This window comes from Oncorhynchus masou, chromosome 19 (assembly GCF_036934945.1).
Source record: "Oncorhynchus masou masou isolate Uvic2021 chromosome 19, UVic_Omas_1.1, whole genome shotgun sequence".
NCBI classification, from domain to species: domain Eukaryota; kingdom Metazoa; phylum Chordata; class Actinopteri; order Salmoniformes; family Salmonidae; genus Oncorhynchus; species Oncorhynchus masou.
The window spans coordinates 36,115,802-36,137,335 of record NC_088230.1 but is presented as its reverse complement, the minus strand read 5'-3'; the positions used below and the strand labels follow the sequence as shown (position 1 = coordinate 36,137,335).

General features: G+C 45.5%; 1 protein-coding gene and 1 pseudogene across 1 annotated transcript; both read right to left on the bottom strand.

Annotated features, from left to right (window-relative positions):
* Positions 1 to 4,140: 4,140 nt before the first annotated feature.
* On the bottom strand, positions 4,141 to 21,534 carry LOC135506232 (hepatic sodium/bile acid cotransporter-like; annotated as a pseudogene).
* LOC135505665 (serum response factor-binding protein 1-like) lies at positions 20,423 to 21,224 on the bottom strand. Its single transcript, XM_064924713.1, has 2 exons — positions 20,784 to 21,224; positions 20,423 to 20,731 (listed from the first exon to the last, which is right to left on the bottom strand). The coding sequence occupies exons 1-2, from the start codon at positions 21,222 to 21,224 to the stop codon at positions 20,423 to 20,425; spliced, it is 750 nt and encodes a 249-aa protein (XP_064780785.1).

Below are 21,534 nucleotides of genomic sequence, written 5' to 3'. Positions count from 1 at the left end.
GCATGAAGTCTGATTTTACCCCCCCCCCCCCCCAGTGTTTGATATGATGGTTATTTGTATTTAATTAAAAAAAGAACTCCAAAAGCAGATGACCAATAAAATGTTTTATATAAAGCATCAAAAAACTGTGTTAACTTGACAATTTTGCCACTTTTAGTATGAGCTTAAAACAATACGTAATTAAATACTAGCAGTAATAAAATGTCACGACTGTTTTCAATAGCTGGTCCAAACATTGACACGACCTTGTCTTGATCATAAGTACTCATGTAGTTTAGACATTCAGTTAATTACACATACACCTGTATACAGTGTAGTCAATTAGTTACAATCACTCCACCTTAAATCTCCACCTTATGCATCATTGTGTGTGCAGTTACTGGGTGTTAAATCCTCATTGTGTGCATTACTGGGTGTTAAATCCTCATTGTGTGCAGTTACTGGGTGTTAAATCCTCATTGTGTGCAGTTACTGGGTGTTAAATCCTCATTGTGTGCAGTTACTGGGTGTTAAATCCTCATTGTGTGTGCAGTTACTGGGTGTTAAATCCTCATTGTGTGTGCAGTTACTGGGTGTTAAATCCTCATTGTGTGTGCAGTTACTGGGTGTTAAATCCTCATTGTGTGTGCAGTTACTGGGTGTTAAATCCTCATTGTGTGTGCAGTTACTGGGTGTTAAATCCTCATTGTGTGTGCAGTTACTGGGTGTTAAATCCTCATTGTGTGTGCAGTTACTGGGTGTTAAATCCTCATTGTGTGCAGTTACTGGGTGTTAAATCCTCGTGTGCAGTTACTGGGTGTTAAATCCTCGTGTGCAGTTACTGGGTGTTAAATCCTCGTGTGCAGTTACTGGGTGTTAAATCCTCGTGTGCAGTTACTGGGTGTTAAATCCTCATTGTGTGTGCAGTTACTGGGTGTTAAATCCTCATTGTGTGTGCAGTTACTGGGTGTTAAATCCTCATTGTGTGTGCAGTTACTGGGTGTTAAATCCTCATTGTGTGTGCAGTTACTGGGTGTTAAATCCTCATTGTAATGCAGTTACTGGGTGTTAAATCCTGTGTGCAGTTACTGGGTGTTAAATCCTCGTGTGCAGTTACTGGGTGTTAAATCCTCTATTAAAGTGTGCAGTTACTGGGTGTTAAATCCTCATTGTGTGTGCAGTTACTGGGTGTTAAATCCTCATTGTGTGTGCAGTTACTGGGTGTTAAATCCTCATTGTGTGTGCAGTTACTGGGTGTTAAATCCTCATTGTGTGTGCAGTTACTGGGTGTTAAATCCTCGTGTGCAGTTACTGGGTGTTAAATCCTCATTGTGTGCAGTTACTGGGTGTTAAATCCAGGGCCATTGTCTGTGCAGTTACTGGGTGTTTAAATCCTCATTGTGTGTGCAGTTACTGGTAGTGTTAAATCCTCATTGTGTGCAGTTACTGGGTGTTAAACTCCTCATTGTGTGTGCAGTTACTGGGTGTTAAATCCTCATTGTGTGTGCAGTTACTGGGTGTTAAATCCTCATTGTGTGTGCAGTTACTGGGTGTTAAATCCTCATTGTAATCCGGTAGATGTTCAGGGCCTCTATTAAAGTCTGAGTAGGGAGCCTGAAGTCTTGGAGACAGGGCCTTCACATCACCATTTCAGACTGAGCTGCTGTGAATCTGATTTCCATCCACTGCATCGTAGGAGACACCTGCTTAAAGTCTGTGAGACAGGAGGAGCACCGTTAGAGGAGACGGGCCTTGACAAAATGACCATCATTTGGACAGCTAAGATTGAACTGGGTCCTCCAGTCTTCCCTTGTGGTGACAAATACAGGTTTTAACCTTTTGAGTAGGAGACAGGGCCTGTATTAAAGTCTGAGTAGGAGACAGGGCCTCTATTAAAGTCTGAGTTGGAGACTGGGCCTCTATTAAAGTCTGAGTAGGATGCAGGGCCTCTATTAAAGTCTGAGTAGGAGACAGGGCCTCTTTTAAAGTCTGAGTTGGAGACTGGGCCTCTATTAAAGTCTGAGTAGGAGACTGGGCCTCTATTAAAGTCTGAGTAGGAGACAGGGCCTCTATTAAAGTCTGAGTAGGAGACAGGGCCTCTATTAAAGTCTGAGTAGGAGACAGGGCCTCTATTAAAGTCTGAGTAGGAGACTGGGCCTCTATTAAAGTCTGAGTAGGATGCAGGGCCTCTATTAAAGTCTGAGTAGGAGACTGGGCCTCTATTAAAGTCTGAGTAGGAGACAGGGCCTCTATTAAAGTCTGAGTAGGAGACAGGGCCTCTATTAAAGTCTGAGTAGGAGACAGGGCCTGTATTAATAACGTCTGAGTTGGAGACAGGGCCTGTATTAATAGTACGTCTGAGTAGGAGACAGGGCCTCTATTAAAGTCTGAGTAGGAGACTGGGCCTGTATTAAAGTCTGAGTAGGAGACAGGGCCTCTATTAAAGTCTGAGTAGGAGACAGGGCCTCTATTAAAGTCTGAGTAGGAGACAGGGCCTCTATTAAAGTCTGAGTAGGAGACTGGGCCTCTATTAAAGTCTGAGTAGGAGACAGGGCCTCTATTAAAGTCTGAGTAGGAGACAGGGCCTCTATTAAAGTCTGAGTAGGAGACAGGGCCTGTATTAACGTCTGAGTAGGAGACAGGGCCTCTATTAAAGTCTGAGTAGAAGACAGGGCCTCTATTAAAGTCTGAGTAGGAGACTGGGCCTGTATTAATAACGTCTGAGTAGGAGACAGGGCCTGTATTAACGTCTGAGTAGGAGACAGGGCCTCTATTAAAGTCTGAGTAGGAGACAGGGCCTGTATTAACGTCTGAGTAGGAGACAGGGCCTCTATTAAAGTCTGAGTAGAAGACAGGGCCTCTATTAAAGTCTGAGTAGGAGACTGGGCCTGTATTAATAACGTCTGAGTAGGAGACAGGGCCTGTATTAACGTCTGAGTAGGAGACAGGGCCTCTATTAAAGTCTGAGTAGAAGACAGGGCCTCTATTAAAGTCTGAGTAGGAGACTGGGCCTGTATTAATAACGTCTGAGTAGGAGACAGGGCCTGTATTAAAGTCTGAGTAGGAGTGCTGATCTTGTATCAATTTAGTATTTTACAAAACCGTGATGGACAAGGGTAACCTTCTCCTAGTTGAGGTGTGAACCTCCAGTGACCTGATATCTGAGTCTCAGACTCGGTGGTGGAAAATCCTCTTACAAATATAGCACAAGAACTTGTGAATTCCATGAAGGCTTTTTTAATACAAAACATATCAGAAGCCTAGATGGTCTGCGGAACAACTACCTTCCCAGAGCTCTGCCTCTGTATTTATACACACAAAGGAGACATATGAGTCCATCCCACATGTATTTATACACACACAACATATGAGTCCATCCCACATGTATTTATACACACACAACATATGAGTCCATCCCACATGTATTTATACACACACAACATATGAGTCCATCCCACATGTATTTATACACACACAACATATGAGTCCATCCCACATGCACATGAAGTTACTTCCCTCAGTCCATCTGCCACCATTATCTTTCAATCTGAGCTTCCTGCTTGTTCACGCCCAATAAACGCCCATATCTGCTTTCAGTGGTGAATTATAATGGTGGTAGGACCCCTTCGTGTCCTTAAAAATAATATATGCCCGTCTATCCTATGGACCACTTACGTTGAGCTTGGTGTGCTCTTTGGTATGTCCTTATTAGGGCTAGAAGGACGATGTGTCTCTCTAACATTCATCATCTTATTTTATGGGCCTATGTCTTTTGGCCTTCATACATTCTGTTGAGCTTGGTGTGCTCTTTGGTATGTCCTTATTAGGGCTAGAAGGAGACGATGTGTCTCTCTAACATTCATCATCTTATTTTATGGGAGACAGGCTCTATTAAAGTCTGAGTAGGAGACAGGGCCTCTAAAAGTCTATGTCTTTTGGCCTTCATACATTCTGTTGAGCTTGGTGTGCTCTTTGGTATGTCCTTATTAGGACTAGTAGACAATGTGTCTCTCTAACATTCCTTCATCATCTTATTTTATGGGCCTATGTCTTTTGGCCTTCATACATTCTGTTGAGCTTGGTGTGCTCTTTGGTATGTCCTTATTAGGGCTAGAAGACGATGTGTCCTCTCTAACATTCATCATCTTATTTTATGGGCCTATGTCTTTTGGCCTTCATACATTCTGTTGAGCTTGGTGTGCTCTTTGGTATGTCCTTATTAGGGCTAGAAGACGATGTGTCTCTCTAACATTCATCATCTTATTTTATGGGCCTATGTCTTTTGGCCTTCATACATTCTGTTGAGCTTGGTGTGCTCTTTGGTATGTCTGACTCTTTGTGTCTCTCTCTTCTCCTGTGGTCTGATGTACATCTTTGCTCTATACTATTATATCTGTCCTATATTTCCCATTTGCTCCCACAGTACCTGTATCACTCACGAACAGGGTCAGTCGAGCGTACCTGTCTTCGGTGTTTTGAAGAACCTCCGGTGAACCCTGAACAGGACGATGAGCAGTAAGGCCTCTCCCACCTGAAACACTATGTAGATCATAGGGAACAGGTAGAGGGGACCAATCACATCGGGAGGGAATGCCACCTTCAAAATGGTGGAACACAGCTGGATGTTCTGACAGCCTGTCTCCATGGAGATGGTCCTCCGCCCCCTGAGTAACGGGAAGGAAGTCCAAATAAGGACAACTTGAACGGATTGATTGACATGGAGTTAATAGCTGGAATGGATTTTTTTTCTCTCTTATTTTTAAGGGTTTATTTTTTTACTAAAGAGAAAACGATCCTCATCGTCACCATGACTTACGATCCGTTGAGTTTGAAGAGGTATGACAGGACGTATCCGAAGGTGTAGCCAATGAGGGGCATGAGGGCAGCGGTGGCCATGAGCGGAGGGGACAGGAGGGTCAGCGTCAAATCCATCCCTCCTATGGTCATGCCGGCCAGCAGGCCAATAACCACCGTGGCCATCAACAGGAGGGACAGGCCGACCTGGAGGGAGGAGTGAGAGGGGAAATCAAATACACATTTATACTCTCCTGAAATTGGCCTTTTGGGTGCACTTGGTTTAGCTTGGAATTTGCACATTCTGGGATTACTCAGAGTTAAGCGCAGTTTGACTCGGGAATTTGACCGAGGCCTCGATTGAATTACCTGTGTGCACCATGCCATAATGATGGTCTGTAGTACTGAAGTATAATGTGTACTGTACTCTACCTTAGTGATGGTCTGTAGTACTGTGTACTGTACTCTGCCTTAGTGATGGTCTGTGTACTGTGTACTGTACTCTACCTTAGTGATGGTCTGTAGTACTGTGTACTGTACTCTGCCTTAGTGATGGTCTGTAGTACTGTGTACTGTGTACTGTACTCTGCCTTAGTGATGGTCTGTAGTACTGTGTACTGTGTACTGTACTCTGCCTTAGTGATGGTCTGTAGTACTGTGTACTGTACTCTGCCTTAGTCATGGTCTGTAGTACTGTGTACTGTACTCTACCTTAGTGATGGTCTGTAGTACTGTGTACTGTACTCTACCTTAGTGATGGTCTGTGGTACTGTGTACTGTACTCTACCTTAGTGATGGTCTGTAGTACTGTGTACTGTACTCTGCCTTAGTGATGGTCTGTAGTACTGTGTACTGTACTCTACCTTAGTGATGGTCTGTAGTACTGTGTACTGTGTACTGTACTCTGCCTTAGTGATGGTCTGTAGTACTGTGTACTGTACTCTGCCTTAGTGATGGTCTGTAGTACTGTGTACTGTACTCTGCCTTAGTCATGGTCTGTAGTACTGTGTACTGTACTCTGCCTTAGTCATGGTCTGTAGTACTGTGTACTGTGCTCTACCTTAGTGATGGTCTGTAGTACTGTGTACTGTACTCTGCCTTAGTCATGGTCTGTAGTACTGTGTACTGTACTCTACCTTAGTGATGGTCTGTAGTACTGTGTACTGTGCTCTACCTTAGTGATGGTCTGTAGTACTGTGTACTGCGTACTGTACTCTGCCTTAGTGATGGTCTGTAGTACTGTGTACTGTGCTCTACCTTAGTGATGGTCTGTAGTACTGTGTACTGTACTCTGCCTTAGTCATGGTCTGTAGTACTGTGTACTGTACTCTACCTTAGTGATGGTCTGTAGTACTGTGTACTGTGCTCTACCTTAGTGATGGTCTGTAGTACTGTGTACTGCTCTACCTTAGTGATGGTCTGTACTGTGTACTGCCTTTAGTGATGGTCTGTAGTACTGTGTACTGTGCTCTACCTTAGTGATGGTCTGTAGTACTGTGTACTGCGTACTGTACTCTACCTTAGTGATGTTCTGTTGTACTGTGTACTGCGTACTGTACTCTACCTTAGTAATAGTCTTGGAGTGCTGTGTACTGTACTCTACCTTAGTGATGGTCTGTAGTACTGTGTACTGTACTCTACCTTAGTGATGGTCCGTAGTACTGTGTACTGCGTACTGTACTCTACCTTAGTGATGTTCTGTAGTACTGTGTACTGTGTACTGCGTACTGTACTCTACCTTAGTAATAGTCTTGGAGTGCTGTGTACTGTACACTACCTTAGTGATGGTCTGTAGTACTGTGTACTGTCTGTTAGTGATGGTCTGTGTACTGTGTACTGTACTCTACCTTAGTAATAGTCTTGGAGTACTGTGGCCTGTAGTAATTGATGAGGATGCCGATGCTACGCAGGGGTCTGTAACAGAGTCATGACCTTGGGCCAGAGTGATGCCAGCGTAGGTCTGAACAGCACTCTCCAGGTTGGTAGAAGCCCTGGCAGTATAGGTAGAGGAGCTCTAGTGGCATCATACCCAGGGCTGTGTAGTGAATGTAGTGATGCAGGTAGTCATCTGTACAATACTGGGGATGAGAGGGAGAGAAGGATGGTCTGATGGAGAGAGGGTAGTAGACAGAGGGTAGAACTGTGTACTGTAATTAGAGAGAGTAGTGTAGAGACAGAGGGAGAAGGATGGTGGAGAGAGTAGGGAGAGACATTAGGGAGAAGGAACTGAGTACTCTACCTTAGTGGGAGAGACAGAGGGAGTAAGTCTTGGAGTGGTGTACTGTACAGACCTTAGGGAGAGACAGAGGTGAGAGGTAGACCTTAGTACAGAGGGAGTAAAGAGAGGTAGTAATGAGAGATGAGAGAGAGACAGAGGTGAAGAGACAGAGAGAGATGACAGAGGGAGAGACACAGGGGAGAAAGAGAGAGGGGAACGAGAGAGTGGGAGTAGGGAGAGAGACAGAGGGAGGAGAGACAGAGGGAGAGAGACAGGGGAGAGACAGAGGGAGAAAGAGAGGGAATGAGAGAGAGGGAGAGAGACAGAGGGAGAAAGAGGGGAAACAAGAGAGAGGGAGACAGAGAGGAGAGAGACAGAGGGAGAAGAGAGGGAACGAGAGAGAGGGAACGAGAGAGAGGGAACGAGAGAGTGGGAGAGAGACAGAGGGAGAAAGAGAGGGAACGAGAGAGAGGGAGAGACAGAGGGAGAGACACAGAGGGAGAGACACAGAGGGAGAAAGAGAGAGGGAACGAGAGAGTGGGAGAGGGAGAGAGACAGAGGGAGAGAGACAGAGGGAGAGAGACAGAGGGAGAGAGACAGAGGGAGAAAGAGAGGGAATGAGAGAGAGGGAGAGAGACAGAGGGAGAAAGAGAGGGAACAAGAGAGAGGGGAGAGACAGAGGGAGAGAGACAGAGGAGGGAGAAAGAGAGGGAACGAGAGAGAGGGAACAGAGGGAGAGAGTGGGAGAGAGACAGAGGGAGAAAGAGAGGGGGAACGAGAGAGAGGAGAGAGACAGAGGGAGAGACACAGAGGGAGAAGAGAGGGAACAAGAGAGAGGGAATGAGAGAGTGGGAGAGGGAGAGAGACAGAGGGAGAGAGACAGAGGGAGAGACACAGAGGGAGAGACACAGAGGGAGAGACAGAGGGAGAGAGACAGAGGGAGAGACAGAGGGAGAGAGACAGAGGGAGAGACAGAAGGAGAGACAGAGGGAGAGACAGAGGGAGAGAGACAGAAGGAGAGAGACAGAGGGAGAGACAGAAGGAGAGACAAAGGGAGAGACAGAGGGAGAGAGACAGAGGGAGAAAGAGAGGGAATGAGAGAGAGGGAGAGTGAGAGAGACAGAGGGAGAAAGAGAGGGAACAAGAGGGAGGGAGAGACAGAGGGAGAGAGACAGAGGGAGAAAGAGATGGAACGAGAGAGCGGGAGAAACAGAGGGAGAGACACAGAAGGAGAGAGACAGAGGGAGAGAGACAGAGGGCGAGACAGAAGGAGAGAGACAGAGGGATGGAGACAGAGGGAGAAAGACAGAGGGAGAGACACAGAAGGAGAGAGACAGAGGGATGGAGACAGAGGGAGAAAGACAGAGGGAGAGACACAGAGGGAGAGAGAGGGAGGGAGAGACAGAGGGAGAGAAACAGAAGGAGAGAGACAGAGGGAGAGAGACAGAGGGAGAGACACAGAGGGAGAGACACAGAGGGAGAAAGAGAGGGAACAAGAGAGAGGGAACGAGAGAGTGGGAGAGTGAGAGAGACAGAGGGAGAAAGAGAGGGAACAAGAGGGAGGGAGAGACAGAGGGAGAGAGACAGAGGGAGAAAGAGATGGAACGAGAGAGCGGGAGAAACAGAGGGAGAGACACAGAAGGAGAGAGACAGAGGGAGAGACAGAGGGAGAGAGACAGAGGGCGAGACAGAAGGAGAGAGACAGAGGGATGGAGACAGAGGGAGAAAGACAGAGGGAGAGACACAGAAGGAGAGAGACAGAGGGATGGAGACAGAGGGAGAAAGACAGAGGGAGAGACACAGAGGGAGAGAGAGGGAGGGAGAGACAGAGGGAGAGAAACAGAAGGAGAAAGAGAGGGAACAAGAGAGAGGGAACGAGAGAGTGGGAGAGAGACAGAGGGAAAAAGAGAGGGAACGAGAGAGAGGGAGAGACAGAGGGAGAGACACAGAGGGAGAAAGAGAGGGAACAAGAGAGAGGGAACGAAAGAGTGGGAGAGGGAGAGAGACAGAGGGAGAGAGACAGAGGGAGAGACACAGAGGGAGAGACAGAGGGAGAGAGACAGAGGGAGAGAGACAGAGGGAGAGAGACAGAGGGAGAGACAGAAGGAGAGACAGAGGGAGAGACAGAGGAGAGAGACAGAAGGAGAGAGACAGAGGGAGAGACAGAAGGAGAGACAAAGGGAGAGACAGAGGGAGAGAGACAGAGGGAGAAAGAGAGGGAATGAGAGAGAGGGAGAGTGAGAGAGACAGAGGGAGAAAGAGAGGGAACAAGAGGGAGGGAGAGACAGAGGGAGAGAGACAGAGGGAGAGAGAGAGGGAACGAGAGAGAGGGAGAGACAGAGGGAGAGACACAGAGGGAGAAAGAGAGGGAACAAGAGAGAGGGAACGAAAGAGTGGGAGAGGGAGAGAGACAGAGGGAGAGAGACAGAAGGAGAGAGACAGAGGGAGAGACACAGAGGGAGAGACACAGAGGGAGAGACAGAGGGAGAGAGACAGAGGGAGAGAGACAGAGGGAGAGAGACAGAGGGAGAGACAGAAGGAGAGACAGAGGGAGAGACAGAGGGAGAGAGACAGAAGGAGAGAGGCAGAGGGAGAGACAGAGGGAGAGAGACAGAGGGAGAAAGAGAGGGAGACGAGAGAGAGGGAGAAGTGAGAGAGACAGAGGGAGAAAGAGAGGGAACAAGAGGGAGGGAGAGACAGAGGGAGAGAGACAGAGGGAGAAAGAGAGGAACGAGAGAGCGGGAGAGACAGAGGGAGAGACACAGAAGGAGAGAGACAGAGAGACAGAGGGAGAGAGACAGAGGGAGAAAGACAGAGGGAGAGACACAGAGGGAGAGAGACATAGGGAGAGACAGAGGGAGAGAGACAGAAGGAGAGAGACAGAGGGAGAGACAGAGGGAGAGACACAGAGGGAGAGACACAGAGGGAGAGAGACAGAGGGAGAGAGACAGAGGGAGAGACAGAGGGAGAGATACAGAAGGAGAGAGACAGAGGGAGAGACAGAGGGAGAGACAGAGGGAGAGACAGAAGGAGAGAGACAGAGGGAGAGACAGAGGGAGAGACAGAGGGAGAGAGACAGAGGGAGAAAGAGAGGGAACGAGAGAGAGGGAGAGGCAGAGGGAGAGGGAGAGAGACAGGGAGAGAGACAGAAGGAGAGAGACAGAAGGAGAGACACAGAAGGAGAGAGACAGAGGGAGAGAGACAGGGGAGAGAGAGACACAGAGGGGGATACAGAGGGAGAGAGACAGAGGGAGAGGGAGAGAGACAAAGGAAGAGAGACAGAGGGAGAGACCGAAGGAGAGAGACAGAGGGAGAGACAGAGGGAGAGAGACAAAGGGAGAGAGACAGAGGGATGGAGACAGAGGGAGAAAGACAGAGGGAGAGACACAGAGGAGAGAGACAGAGGGAGAGACAGAGGGGAGAGACACAGAAGGAGAGACACAGTGGGAGAGAGACAGAGGGAGAGAGACAGATTGAGAGAGACAGAGGGAGAGACAGAGGGAGAGAGACAGAGGGAGAGAGACAGAGGGAGAGAGACAGAGGGAGAGACACAGAGGGAGACAGAGGGAGAGAGACAGAGGGAGAGACATAGGGAGAGACAGAGGGAGAGAGACAGAGGGAGAGACAGACACTCATGTGTTACGTATGTGTGTGTTTATATTATACCTGGCAAGACTGACTGACAGACTTGTTTAAACGTGCGACCGGCCTGACCTGGCTATCATGCCAATAGGGTATCATGCCAATAGGGTATCATGCCAATAGGGTATCATACCAATAGGGTATCATACCAATAGGGTATCATGCCAATAGGGTATCATGCCAATAGGGTATCATGCCAATAGGGTATCATGCCAATAGGGTATCATGCCAATAGGGTATCAGGCCAATAGGGTATCATGCCAATAGGGTATCATGCCAATAGGGTATCATGCCAATAGGGTATCATGCCAATAGGGTATCATGCTCATTATTACATCCTGTGTGACCATGGAACAACAGACAGCTTTGGCCATGCTGTCCTCAACCCTGACATGACTCCATCGATGTCAGTCATCTCATTACTGTCTTTCCTGTTGTTCTGTGGTGCTGATCTAGTTTCTCTTGTTCTGTGGAGAGGTGCTGATCTAGTTTCTCTTGTTCTGTGGAGTGGCGCCGATCTAGTTTCTCTTGTTCTGTGGAGTGGCGCCGATCTAGTTTCTCTTGTTCTGTGGAGTGGCGCCGATCTAGTTTCTCTTGTTCTGTGGAGTGGAGCCGATCTAGTTTCTCTTGTTCTGTGGAGTGGTGCCAATCTAGTTTCTCTTGTTCTGTGGAGTGGCGCCGATCTAGTTTCTCTTGTTCTGTGGAGTGGCGCCGATCTAGTTTCTCTTGTTCTGTGGAGTGGCGCCGATCTAGTTTCTCTTGTTCTGTGGAGTGGCGCCAATCTAGTTTCTCTTGTTCTGTGGAGAGGCGCTGATCTAGTTTCTCTTGTTCTGTGGAGTGGTGCCAATCTAGTTTCTCTTGTTCTGTGGAGTGGCGCGGATCTGTGGAGTGGTGTGCTGATCTAGTTTCTCTTGTTCTGTGGAGTGGTGCCGATCTAGTTTCTCTTGTTCTGTGGAGTGGCGCCGATCTAGTTTCTCTTGTTCTGTGGAGTGGCGCCGATCTAGTTTCTCTTGTTCTGTGGAGTGGCGCCGATCTAGTTTCTCTTGTTCTGCGGAGAGGTGCTGATCTAGTTTCTCTTGTTCTGTGGAGTGGCGCCAATCTAGTTTCTCTTGTTCTGTGGCTTAATGAGGAGGAAGCCGTAATTGTTGGTTTCCTCAAGTAATACAAACATAATATCTGGAACCTGAATCTCTGTGAGCCAGCCTTACACTGCTAGTTAGGGTTAAATAACTGTACTAGTTATGATTAAATAACTGCACTAGTTATGGTTAAATAACAGTGCTAATTAAGGTTAAGTAACAGTGCTAGTTAGGGTTTAATAATGGCTAGTTGGGGTTTAATAACTGCTAGTTAGGGTTTAATAACTGCTAGTTAGGGTTAAATAACTACTATTTAGGGTTAAATAACTACTATTTAGGGTTAAATAACTACTATTTAGGGTTAAATAACTGCTAGTTAGGGTTAAATAACTACTAGTTAATGTTAAATAACTACTAGTTAGGGTTAAATTACTGTGCTAGTTAGGGTTAAATAACTACTAGTTCGGGTTAAATACCTACTAGTTAGGGTTTAATAATGACTAGTTATGGTTAAATGACTGTGCTAGTTAGGGTTAAATAACTGCTAGTTAGGGTTAAATGACTGTGCTAGTTAGGGTAAAAACAATACTAGTTGAGTTAAATGACTGTGCTAGTTAGGGTTGAATAACTACTAGTTAGGGTTAAATAACTGTACTAGTTATGGTTAAATAACAGTGCTAATTAAGGTTAAGTAACTGTGCTAGTTAGGGTTTAATAATGGCTGGTTATGGTTGAATAAATGTGCTAGTTAGGGTTTAATAACGGCTAGTTAGGGTTTAATAACTGCTAGTTTGGGTCAAATAACTGTGCTAGTTAGGGTTTAATAACGGCTAGTTAGGGTTTAATAACTGCTAGTTTGGGTTATATAACTACTAGTAATGATTAAATGTTAGGGTTAAATAACAGACTAGTAATGAAGACAGAAAGAGAGTACTTCTAGTTAAATAACTGGGGTTAAATAACTGCTAGTTTAATAACTGGGTTTAATAACTGCTAGTTAGGGTTTAATAACTGCTAGTTGGGGTTTAATAACTGATAGTTAGGGTTTAATAACTGCTAGTTAGGGTTAAATAACTACTAGTTAAGGTTAAATAACTACTAGTTAGGGTTAAATAACTACTATTTAGGGTTAAATACCTACTAGTTAGGGTTGAATAACTACTAGTTAGGGTTAAATGACTGCGCTAGTTAGGGTCAATGACTGCTAGTTATGGTAGAAGCTACAGGATCGGTGTCCCTTCCATGGGACGGTTGAGCTAATGTAGGCTAATGTGATTAGCATGAGGTTGTAAGTAACAAGAACATTTCCCAGGACATAGACATATCTGATAATGGCAGAAAGCTTACATTCTTGTTAATCTAACTGCTCTGTCCAATTTACAGTAGTTATTACAATGAAATAATATAATGCTATTGTTTGAGGAGAGTGCACAGTTATGAACTTGAAAAGTTATTAAAAAGCTACAAGGATGAGTTACATTATTTCCGGTAGCACCACTAATAATGGTGCAAGAACAGTCCTTGAGAACGTCAGAGTACTTCCTGTCAGATAAGACATAGAGGGTCAAACAGAGAAAGAGAGAGAGTACTTCCTGTCAGATAAAACACAGAGGGTCAAACAGAGAAAGAGAGAGAGTACTTCCTGTCAGATAAGACACAGAGGGTCAGACAGAGAAAGAGAGAAAGCACTTCCTGTCAGATAAGACATGTAGGGTCAGACAGAGAAAGAGAGAGAGTACTTCCTGTCAGATAAGACACAGAGGGTCAAACAGAGAAAGAGAGAGAGTACTTCCTGTCAGATAAGACACAGAGGGTGAAAAAGAGAAAGAGAGAGAGTACTTCCTGTCAGATAAGACACAGAGGGTCAAACAGAGAAAGAGAGAGAGTACTTCCTGTCAGATAATGTGTAACACCACAAAGTCCATTCTTCATCAATCAACCTGTTGGATGTTGCTTCATCTTTATGTCGCTAATCCAGATCCGGTGTGAATCTAAAGCAGGGAATGACTGACTGGGCGGTTAAAAGTAGCATAAACCGTGGAATGGGGAGTGTGAAGATATTGATTAATATCTATGGTAATTGTGTCATGGTATTGGTCGAGTTGGAAGTGGCAAAGAAAAGGGTCAGTGACGTCCCGGTTCAAACTGAAACGTGGGACGGCTGTGGTGTTGTCCTCCTCCCCTGTCCTCCTCCCCTGTGGTGTTGTCCTCCTCCCCTGTGGTGTTGTCCTCCTCCCCTGTGGTGTTGTCCTCCTCCCCTGTGGTGTTGTCCTCCTCCCCTGTCCTCCTCCCCTGTGGTGTTGTCCTCCTCCCCTGTGGTGTTGTCCTCCTCCCCTGTCCTCCTCCCCTGTGGTGTTGTCCTCCTCCCCTGTCCTCCTCCCCTGTGGTGTTGTCCTCCTCCCCTGTCCTCCTCCCCTGTGGTGTTGTCCTCCTCCCCTGTCCTCCTCCCCTGTGGTGTTGTCCTCCTCCCCTGTGGTGTTGTCCTCCTCCCCTGTCCTCCTCCCCTGTGGTGTTGTCCTCCTCCCCTGTGGTGTTGTCCTCCTCCCCTGTCCTCCTCCCCTGTGGTGTTGTCCTCCTCCCCTGTGGTGTTGTCCTCCTCCCCTGTGGTGTGTCTGACGGTGATATAGATTAATATGATCATAGTTTTTATGATCCGAGTGTTGGTGTATTTCAGGGCATTCAACTCTGCACTAATGGGGTGACTACCATGATAACCATGGCACTAATGTACTGTAACCAAGCCAGTCTGAGCAATAAGTCAGGACAGGACAGGAGGTGGTTGGTTATTATTGGGGAATAACAGTACATAGCAGAACACGATAACATCAAGGTCATTCAACTCTTGGCTAATAATAAGGTGATTGCCAATGCATGAACAAAGCACTTAATTTGGTAGCCAACGGCAGTACGAGGTCAGCGAACTCAATAACAACGTAAATGCCATTGCATTGACAAAGAGCTCCGTGTCAGCAGCCTCAATGATAATTCTGCATTTTACACACTGACAAATGTACATACTGTATCTTTCCCCATTAGTACCACGGAGTTGAATGACCTGCATACCACTGACCCGATCATAAACCTATTATCATATGAATAGTATATAACACCAGACACACAGCCCATCCATCCCACCTTTTAGGTTCAGCCATCAGGTCATTAACCCTTTATTTCGCCCGAGGAAATCTACATAACGATCAAAGAAGCATTGTCTCGAGACCCACCTGGAAACAATGTGATTCCTCTCAAGCTTATTTGAGACATTTTATAATGAGAATAGATGGAAGTCGGGTCTGAATAGATGGAAGTAGGGTCTGAATAGATTCAAGTAGGGTCTGAATAGATTCAAGTAGGGTCTGAATAGATTAAAGTAGGGTCTGAATAGATGAAAGTAGGGTCTGAATAGATGAAAGTAGGGTCTGAATTGATGGAAGTAGGGTCTGAATAGATTAAAGTAGGGTCTGAATAGATTGAAGTAGGGTCTGAATAGATTAAAGTAGGGTCTGAATAGATTAAAGTAGGGTCTGAATAGATTAAAGTAGGGTCTGAATAGATTAAAGTAGGGTCTGAATAGATGAAAGTAGGGTCTGAATAGATTAAAGTAGGGTCTGAATAGATTAAAGTAGGGTCTGAATAGATTAAAGTAGGGTCTGAATAGATGAAAGTAGGGTCTGAATAGATTAAAGTAGGGTCTGAATAGATTAAAGTAGGGTCTGAATAGATTAAAGTAGGGTCTGAATAGATTAAAGTAGGGTCTGAATAGATGAAAGTAGGGTCTGAATAGATTAAAGTAGGGTCTGAATAGATTAAAGTAGGGTCTGAATAGATGGAAGTAGGGTCTGAATAGATGGAAGTAGGGTCTGAATAGATGGAAGTAGGGTCTGAATAGATTAAAGTAGGGTCTGAATAGATTAAAGTAGGGTTGTATATGTACCTTAGGTTCATGTCTCCTTTCAGAGACAGGGCCAATATATTGGAGAGGTTTCCCCCTGGACAGCATCCACAGATCAGCACCACTACAGCCTCTACCGGCCCCAGCTGTAACACCTGAAGACACAGGACAGGACGCACACCTGAGACTACACTGAACAGCTTAGCACGGTCCTGCCATTCCTGAAGGCCTGGGAACCAGACTGGTTCGCCAAGACAACAATGCCAAGACAGCTATGGAAATACTAACCTTAGCCAATGAGAAATACTAACCTTAGCCAATGAGAGATACTAACCTTAGCCAATGAGAGATACTAACCCTAGCCAATGAGAGATACTAACCCTAGCCAATGAGAGATACTAACCTTAGCCAATGAGAGATACTAACCTTAGCCAATGAGAGATACTAACCCTAGCCAATGAAAGATACTAACCTTAGCCAATGAAAGATACTAACCTTAGCCAATGAGAGATACTAACCTTAGCCAATGAGAAATACTAACCTTAGCCAATGATAGATACTAACCTTAGCCAATGAGAGATACTAACCTTAGCCAATGAGAGATACTAACCTTAGCCAATGAGAGATACTAACCCTAGCCAATGAGAGATACTAACCTTAGCCAATGAGAGATACTAACCTTAGCCAATGAGAGATACTAACCTTAGCCAATGAGAGATACTAACCTTAGCCAATGAGAGATACTAACCTTAGCCAATGAGAGATACTAACCTTAGCCAATGAGAAATACTAACCTTAGCCAATGATAGATACTAACCTTAGCCAATGAGAGATACTAACCTTAGCCAATGAGAGATACTAACCCTAGCCAATGAGAGATACTAACCTTAGCCAATGAGAGATACTAACCTTAGCCAATGAGAGATACTAACCTTAGCCAATGAGAAATACTAACCTTAGCCAATGAGATATACTAACCTTAGCCAATGAGAGATACTAACATTAGCCAATGAGAGATACTAACCTTAGCCAATGAGAGATACTAACCTTAGCCAATTAGAGATACTAACATTAGCCAATGAGAGATACTAACCTTAGCCAATGAGAGATACTAACCTTAGCCAATGAGAGATACTAACCTTAGCCAATGAGAGATACTAACCTTAGCCAATGATAGATACTAACCTTAGCTAATGAGAGATACTAACCTTAGCCAATGAGAGATACTAACCTTAGCCAATGAGAGATACTAACCTTAGCCAATGAGAGATACTAACCTTAGCCAATGAGAGATACTGACCTTAGCCAATGAGAGATACTAACCTTAGCCAATGAGAGATACTAACCTTAGCCAATGAGAGATACTAACCTTAGCCAATGAGAGATACTAACCTTAGCCAATGAGAGATACTAACCCTAGCCAATGAGAGATACTAACCTTAGCCAATGAGAGATACTAACCTTAGCCATTGAGATATACTAACCTTAGCCAATGAGAGATACTAACCTTAGCCAATGAGAGATACTAACCTTAGCCAATGAGAGATACTAACCTTAGCCAATGAGAGATACTAACCTTAGCCAATGAGAGATACTAACCCTAGCCAATGAGAGATACTAACCTTAGCCAATGAGAAATACTATCCTTAGCCAATGAGAGATACTAACCTTAGCCAATGAAAGATACTAACCTTAGCCAATGAGAGATACTAACCTTAGCCAATGAGAGATACTATCCTTAGCCAATGAGAGATACTAACCTTAGCCAATGAGAGATACTATCCTTAGCCAATGAGAGATACTAACCTTAGCCAATGAGAGATACTAACCTTAGCCAATGAGAGATACTAACCTTAGCCAATGAGAAATACTAACCTTAGCCAATGAGAGATACTAACTTTAGCCAATGAGAGATACTAACCTTAGCCAATGAGAGATACTAACCTTAGCCAATGAAAGATACTAACCTTAGCCAATGAGAGATACTAACCTTAGCCAATGAGAGATACTAACCTTAGCCAATGAGAAATACTAACCTTAGCCAATGTGAAATACTAACCTTAGCCAATGAAAGATACTAACCTTAGACAATGAGATATACTAACCTTAGCCAATGAGAGATACTAACCTTAGCCAATGAGAGATACTAACCTTAGCCAATGAGAGATACTAACCTTAGCCAATGAGAGACACTAACCTTAGCCAATGAGAGACACTAACCTTAGCCAATGAGAGATACTAACCTTAGCCAATGAGAGACACTAACCTTAGCCAATGAGAAGGCAGTGAGGGGCATTACTCCAAACTGGGCCACCACTGCGATGGCTACTCCTCTAGGTTTCAGGATGTGGGCCTTTAGAGAATAATAAACAACAATAATATTATGAATATAATATTTTATTTGTATATATTTCACAAACCCTAAAACGTATTTAAACACAACAACAAAAAACATCACATAACAGGAGGAACGATAACCCCAAAAAGTCTGAAACAACCAGAAACTAGAGATGAGCAGCATCAGGACCTTGATCTTGGGCACCTCCATGGTACAGCCCAGTGAAACCATGGTGATGAAGAGGATCACTATGGTGGTGATGCTGATGGTCTGGTCTATTATGGGTGGCAGGCGGGGGAAATGGGTTGGAGTGATGTTGAATAGTAAACTGTCATTGGACGACAGGTACTGATCAGAGAACACTGCCATGGCGGTGTCAATGGGATCTTCCATTTGTATCGCTCTGGTCGGAGCCTTTGAGAGAGAGACAGAGAGGAGAGGGGGAGAGAGGGAGAGAGAGAGGGGGAGAGCAAGGGAGAGAGAGAGAGAGCGAGGGTGAGAGAGAGAGAGAGAGAGCGAGGGAGACAGAGAAAGAGGGAGAGAAAGGGAGAGAGAGGGAGAGGGAGAGAGAAGGAGGGAGAGAGAGAGAGAGTGAGAGTGAGGGAGAGGGAGAGACGGAGAGAAAGGGAGAGAGCGAGAGGGAGAGAGGAGAGAGAAAGAGAGAGACAGGGAGAGAGAGAGAAAAGAGAGAGAGAGATATATAGGGAGAGAGAGAGAAAGAGAGAGAGACACAGACAGAGAGAGACAGAGAGAGAGACAGAGAGAGAGACAGAGAGCGAGAGACAGATAGAGAGAGAGACAGAGAGAGAGACAGAGAGAGACAGAGAGAGAGACAGAGAGAGACAGAGAGAGAGAGAAAAACAGAGAGAGGCAGAGAGAGACAGAGAGAGACAGAGCGAGAGAGACAGAGACAGAGAGCGAGAGAGCCAGAGAGCCAGAGAGAGATAGAGAGAGAGACAGAGGGAGAGAGAGAGACAGAGAGCCAGATAGAGAGACACAGAGAGAGAGAGACAGAGAGAGACAGAGAGAGAGAGAGAGAGAGAGACAGAGAGAGACAGAGAGAGACAGAGAGCCAGAGAGAGATAGAGAGAGAGACAGAGAGAGACAGAGGGAGAGAGAGAGCCAGAGAGCCAGAGAGCCAGAGAGAGACAGAGAGAGACAGAGAGAGACAGAGAGAGACAGAGAGAGAGAGAGAGAGAGAGAGAGAGAGAGAGAGAGAGAGAGAGAGACAGAGAGAGAGAGAGACAGAGAGAGATACAGAGAGAGAGAGATATTGTAGTGGACACTAGTAAACATATTGCTTTAATTAGCATTTTTACATTTTTACTAATGACATATAATTTTTTAAACGGTCTGGTAAATCCTATGTGGCAGAACTCTTTCAACTCCAAGTCCTTTAGTCCTTAAATACTATTGACTGAAAGTCATTGCCTACTTACACTGGTGAAGCTGTTGACTCACTGAAAGCATGAGAAAAGATAATATGATCTTATGTCTGTCTTTTCAAAATGAAACAAGGTATTTACAGCAGTTTAATACTCACATATGATCTCTAAGCTAACCATTGCATGTTTGGTTTAATGAATGCTGTTTGTTGTTTCTGCATGAGTGTTGCAGTCAGTTGCGTGTCTTTCATCTCAACCTCTGTAACCTACAGAGGCAGTGTCGCCTTAACTTTCCCACCTCTCAGCACCATCCAACATTACACTTCTTGGCTAAAGGTCAATCAGATTTGTGAACATGGTCCCTAGCTGTGTGTTGCCGCTTTCCATGTTGTCTGTTGTCTGTAGCTTGTGATGTCTTGCTTGTTCTATGTTGCTATTGTTTATATTGTAATTGTTTTTAATAACCTGCCCAGGGACTGCGGTTGAAAATTAGCCGGCTGGCTAAAACCAGCACTTTTACTGAAACGTTGATTAATGTGCACTGTCCCTGTAAAAATAAAAATAAACTCAAACTCAATAAACTCTTCGGCTTCGACACCGAGCTGCTCATCTCATCTCCCCACTCTCTACATATCTCTCTACCACATCCTCCTTTTCCACTTCTGTGAGTGAGGCTTAGTATTGCTGCCTACTGCCTGTGTTCACATACTAACTACCTGGAACAAACACACAATAACTACCTAGAACAACTCTCCTACCTCTTATTGATACCAGTCCATAACGGTTTTGAATTCTTAGTCATGCAAACTCTAAGTCAGGTCATGGTGTATGGTCATGGTATATGGTCATGGTATATGGTCATGGTATATGGTGTATGGTCATGGTGTATGGCCATGGTGTATGGCCATGGTAAATGATCATCCCTCCAGATATTAAACCTCATTTTAGCTGTGTTCTTGGTGTGCAATTCTAAAGTGAGAATAGGACACTGTCATGAATGGGCTCTTTACAGTGGACCTCTTCACATTGGCCTCTTCAAAGTGGGCCGCTTCACAGTGGGCCTCTTCAAAGTGGGCCTCTTTACAGTGGGCCTCTTCACATTGGCCTCTTCAAAGTGGGCCTCTTCACAGTGGGCCTCTTCACAATGGGCCTCTTCACATTGGCCTCTTCAAAGTGGGCCTCTTCACAGTGGGCCTCTTCACAGTGGTCCTCTTCACAGTGGGCCTCTTCACAGTGGGCCTCTTCACAGTGGGCCTCTTCACAGTGGGCCTCTTCACAGTGGTCCTCTTCACAGTGGACCTCTTTACAGTGGGCCTCTTCACAGTGGGCCTCTTCACAGTGGTCCTCTTCACAGTGGGCCTCTTCACAGTGGGCCTCTTCACAGTGGGCCTCTTCACAGTGGGCCTCTTCACAATGGGCCTCTTCACATTGGCCTCTTCAAAGTGGGCCTCTTCACAGTGGGCCTCTTCACAGTGGTCCTCTTCACAGTGGGCCTCTTCACAGTGGGCCTCTTCACAGTGGGCCTCTTCACAGTGGGCCTCTTCACAGCGGACCTCTTTACAGTGGGCCTCTTCACAGTGGGCCTCTTCACAGTGGGCCTCTTCACAGTGGTCCTCTTCACATTGGCCTCTTCAAAGTGGGCCTCTTTACAGTGGGCCTCTTTACAGTGGGTCTCTTCACAGTGGGTCTCTTCACAGTGGGCCTCTTTACAGTGGGCCTCTTCACAATGGGCCGCTTTACAGTGGTTCTCTTCACAGTGGGTCTCTTCACAGTGGGTCTCTTTACGGTGGGCCTCTTCACAGTGGGCCTCTTTACAGTGGGCCTCTTCACAGTGGGCCTCTTTACAGTGGGCCTCTTTACGGTGGGCCTCTTTACGGTGGGCCTCTTTACCACACATTTCACACTACACTGTATTTCTCCTCTGAAAATGTAGTGAAATTATGAGTCTAACTGAGTCCTACTAAGTCCTACTAAATATTCTAATACAACGTTATAACAATTAAGACCATATTTAGGGTCTCGTCTTACCTTTTAGGAGAAGGTGGATATTCCTTCTGTGGTTTCTGTGTTTTGCCAAATGAAGTCCTTCTGCGTGGCCACGGCCTTTAACGTGTTTCCTTGTTCTAATGTGGCTAATTATTGCCAGAGTGAGAGTGGTAAATATCTGTCTGAGCAGCGGTCTTCTGGACGGGGAGTATGATGTCCTC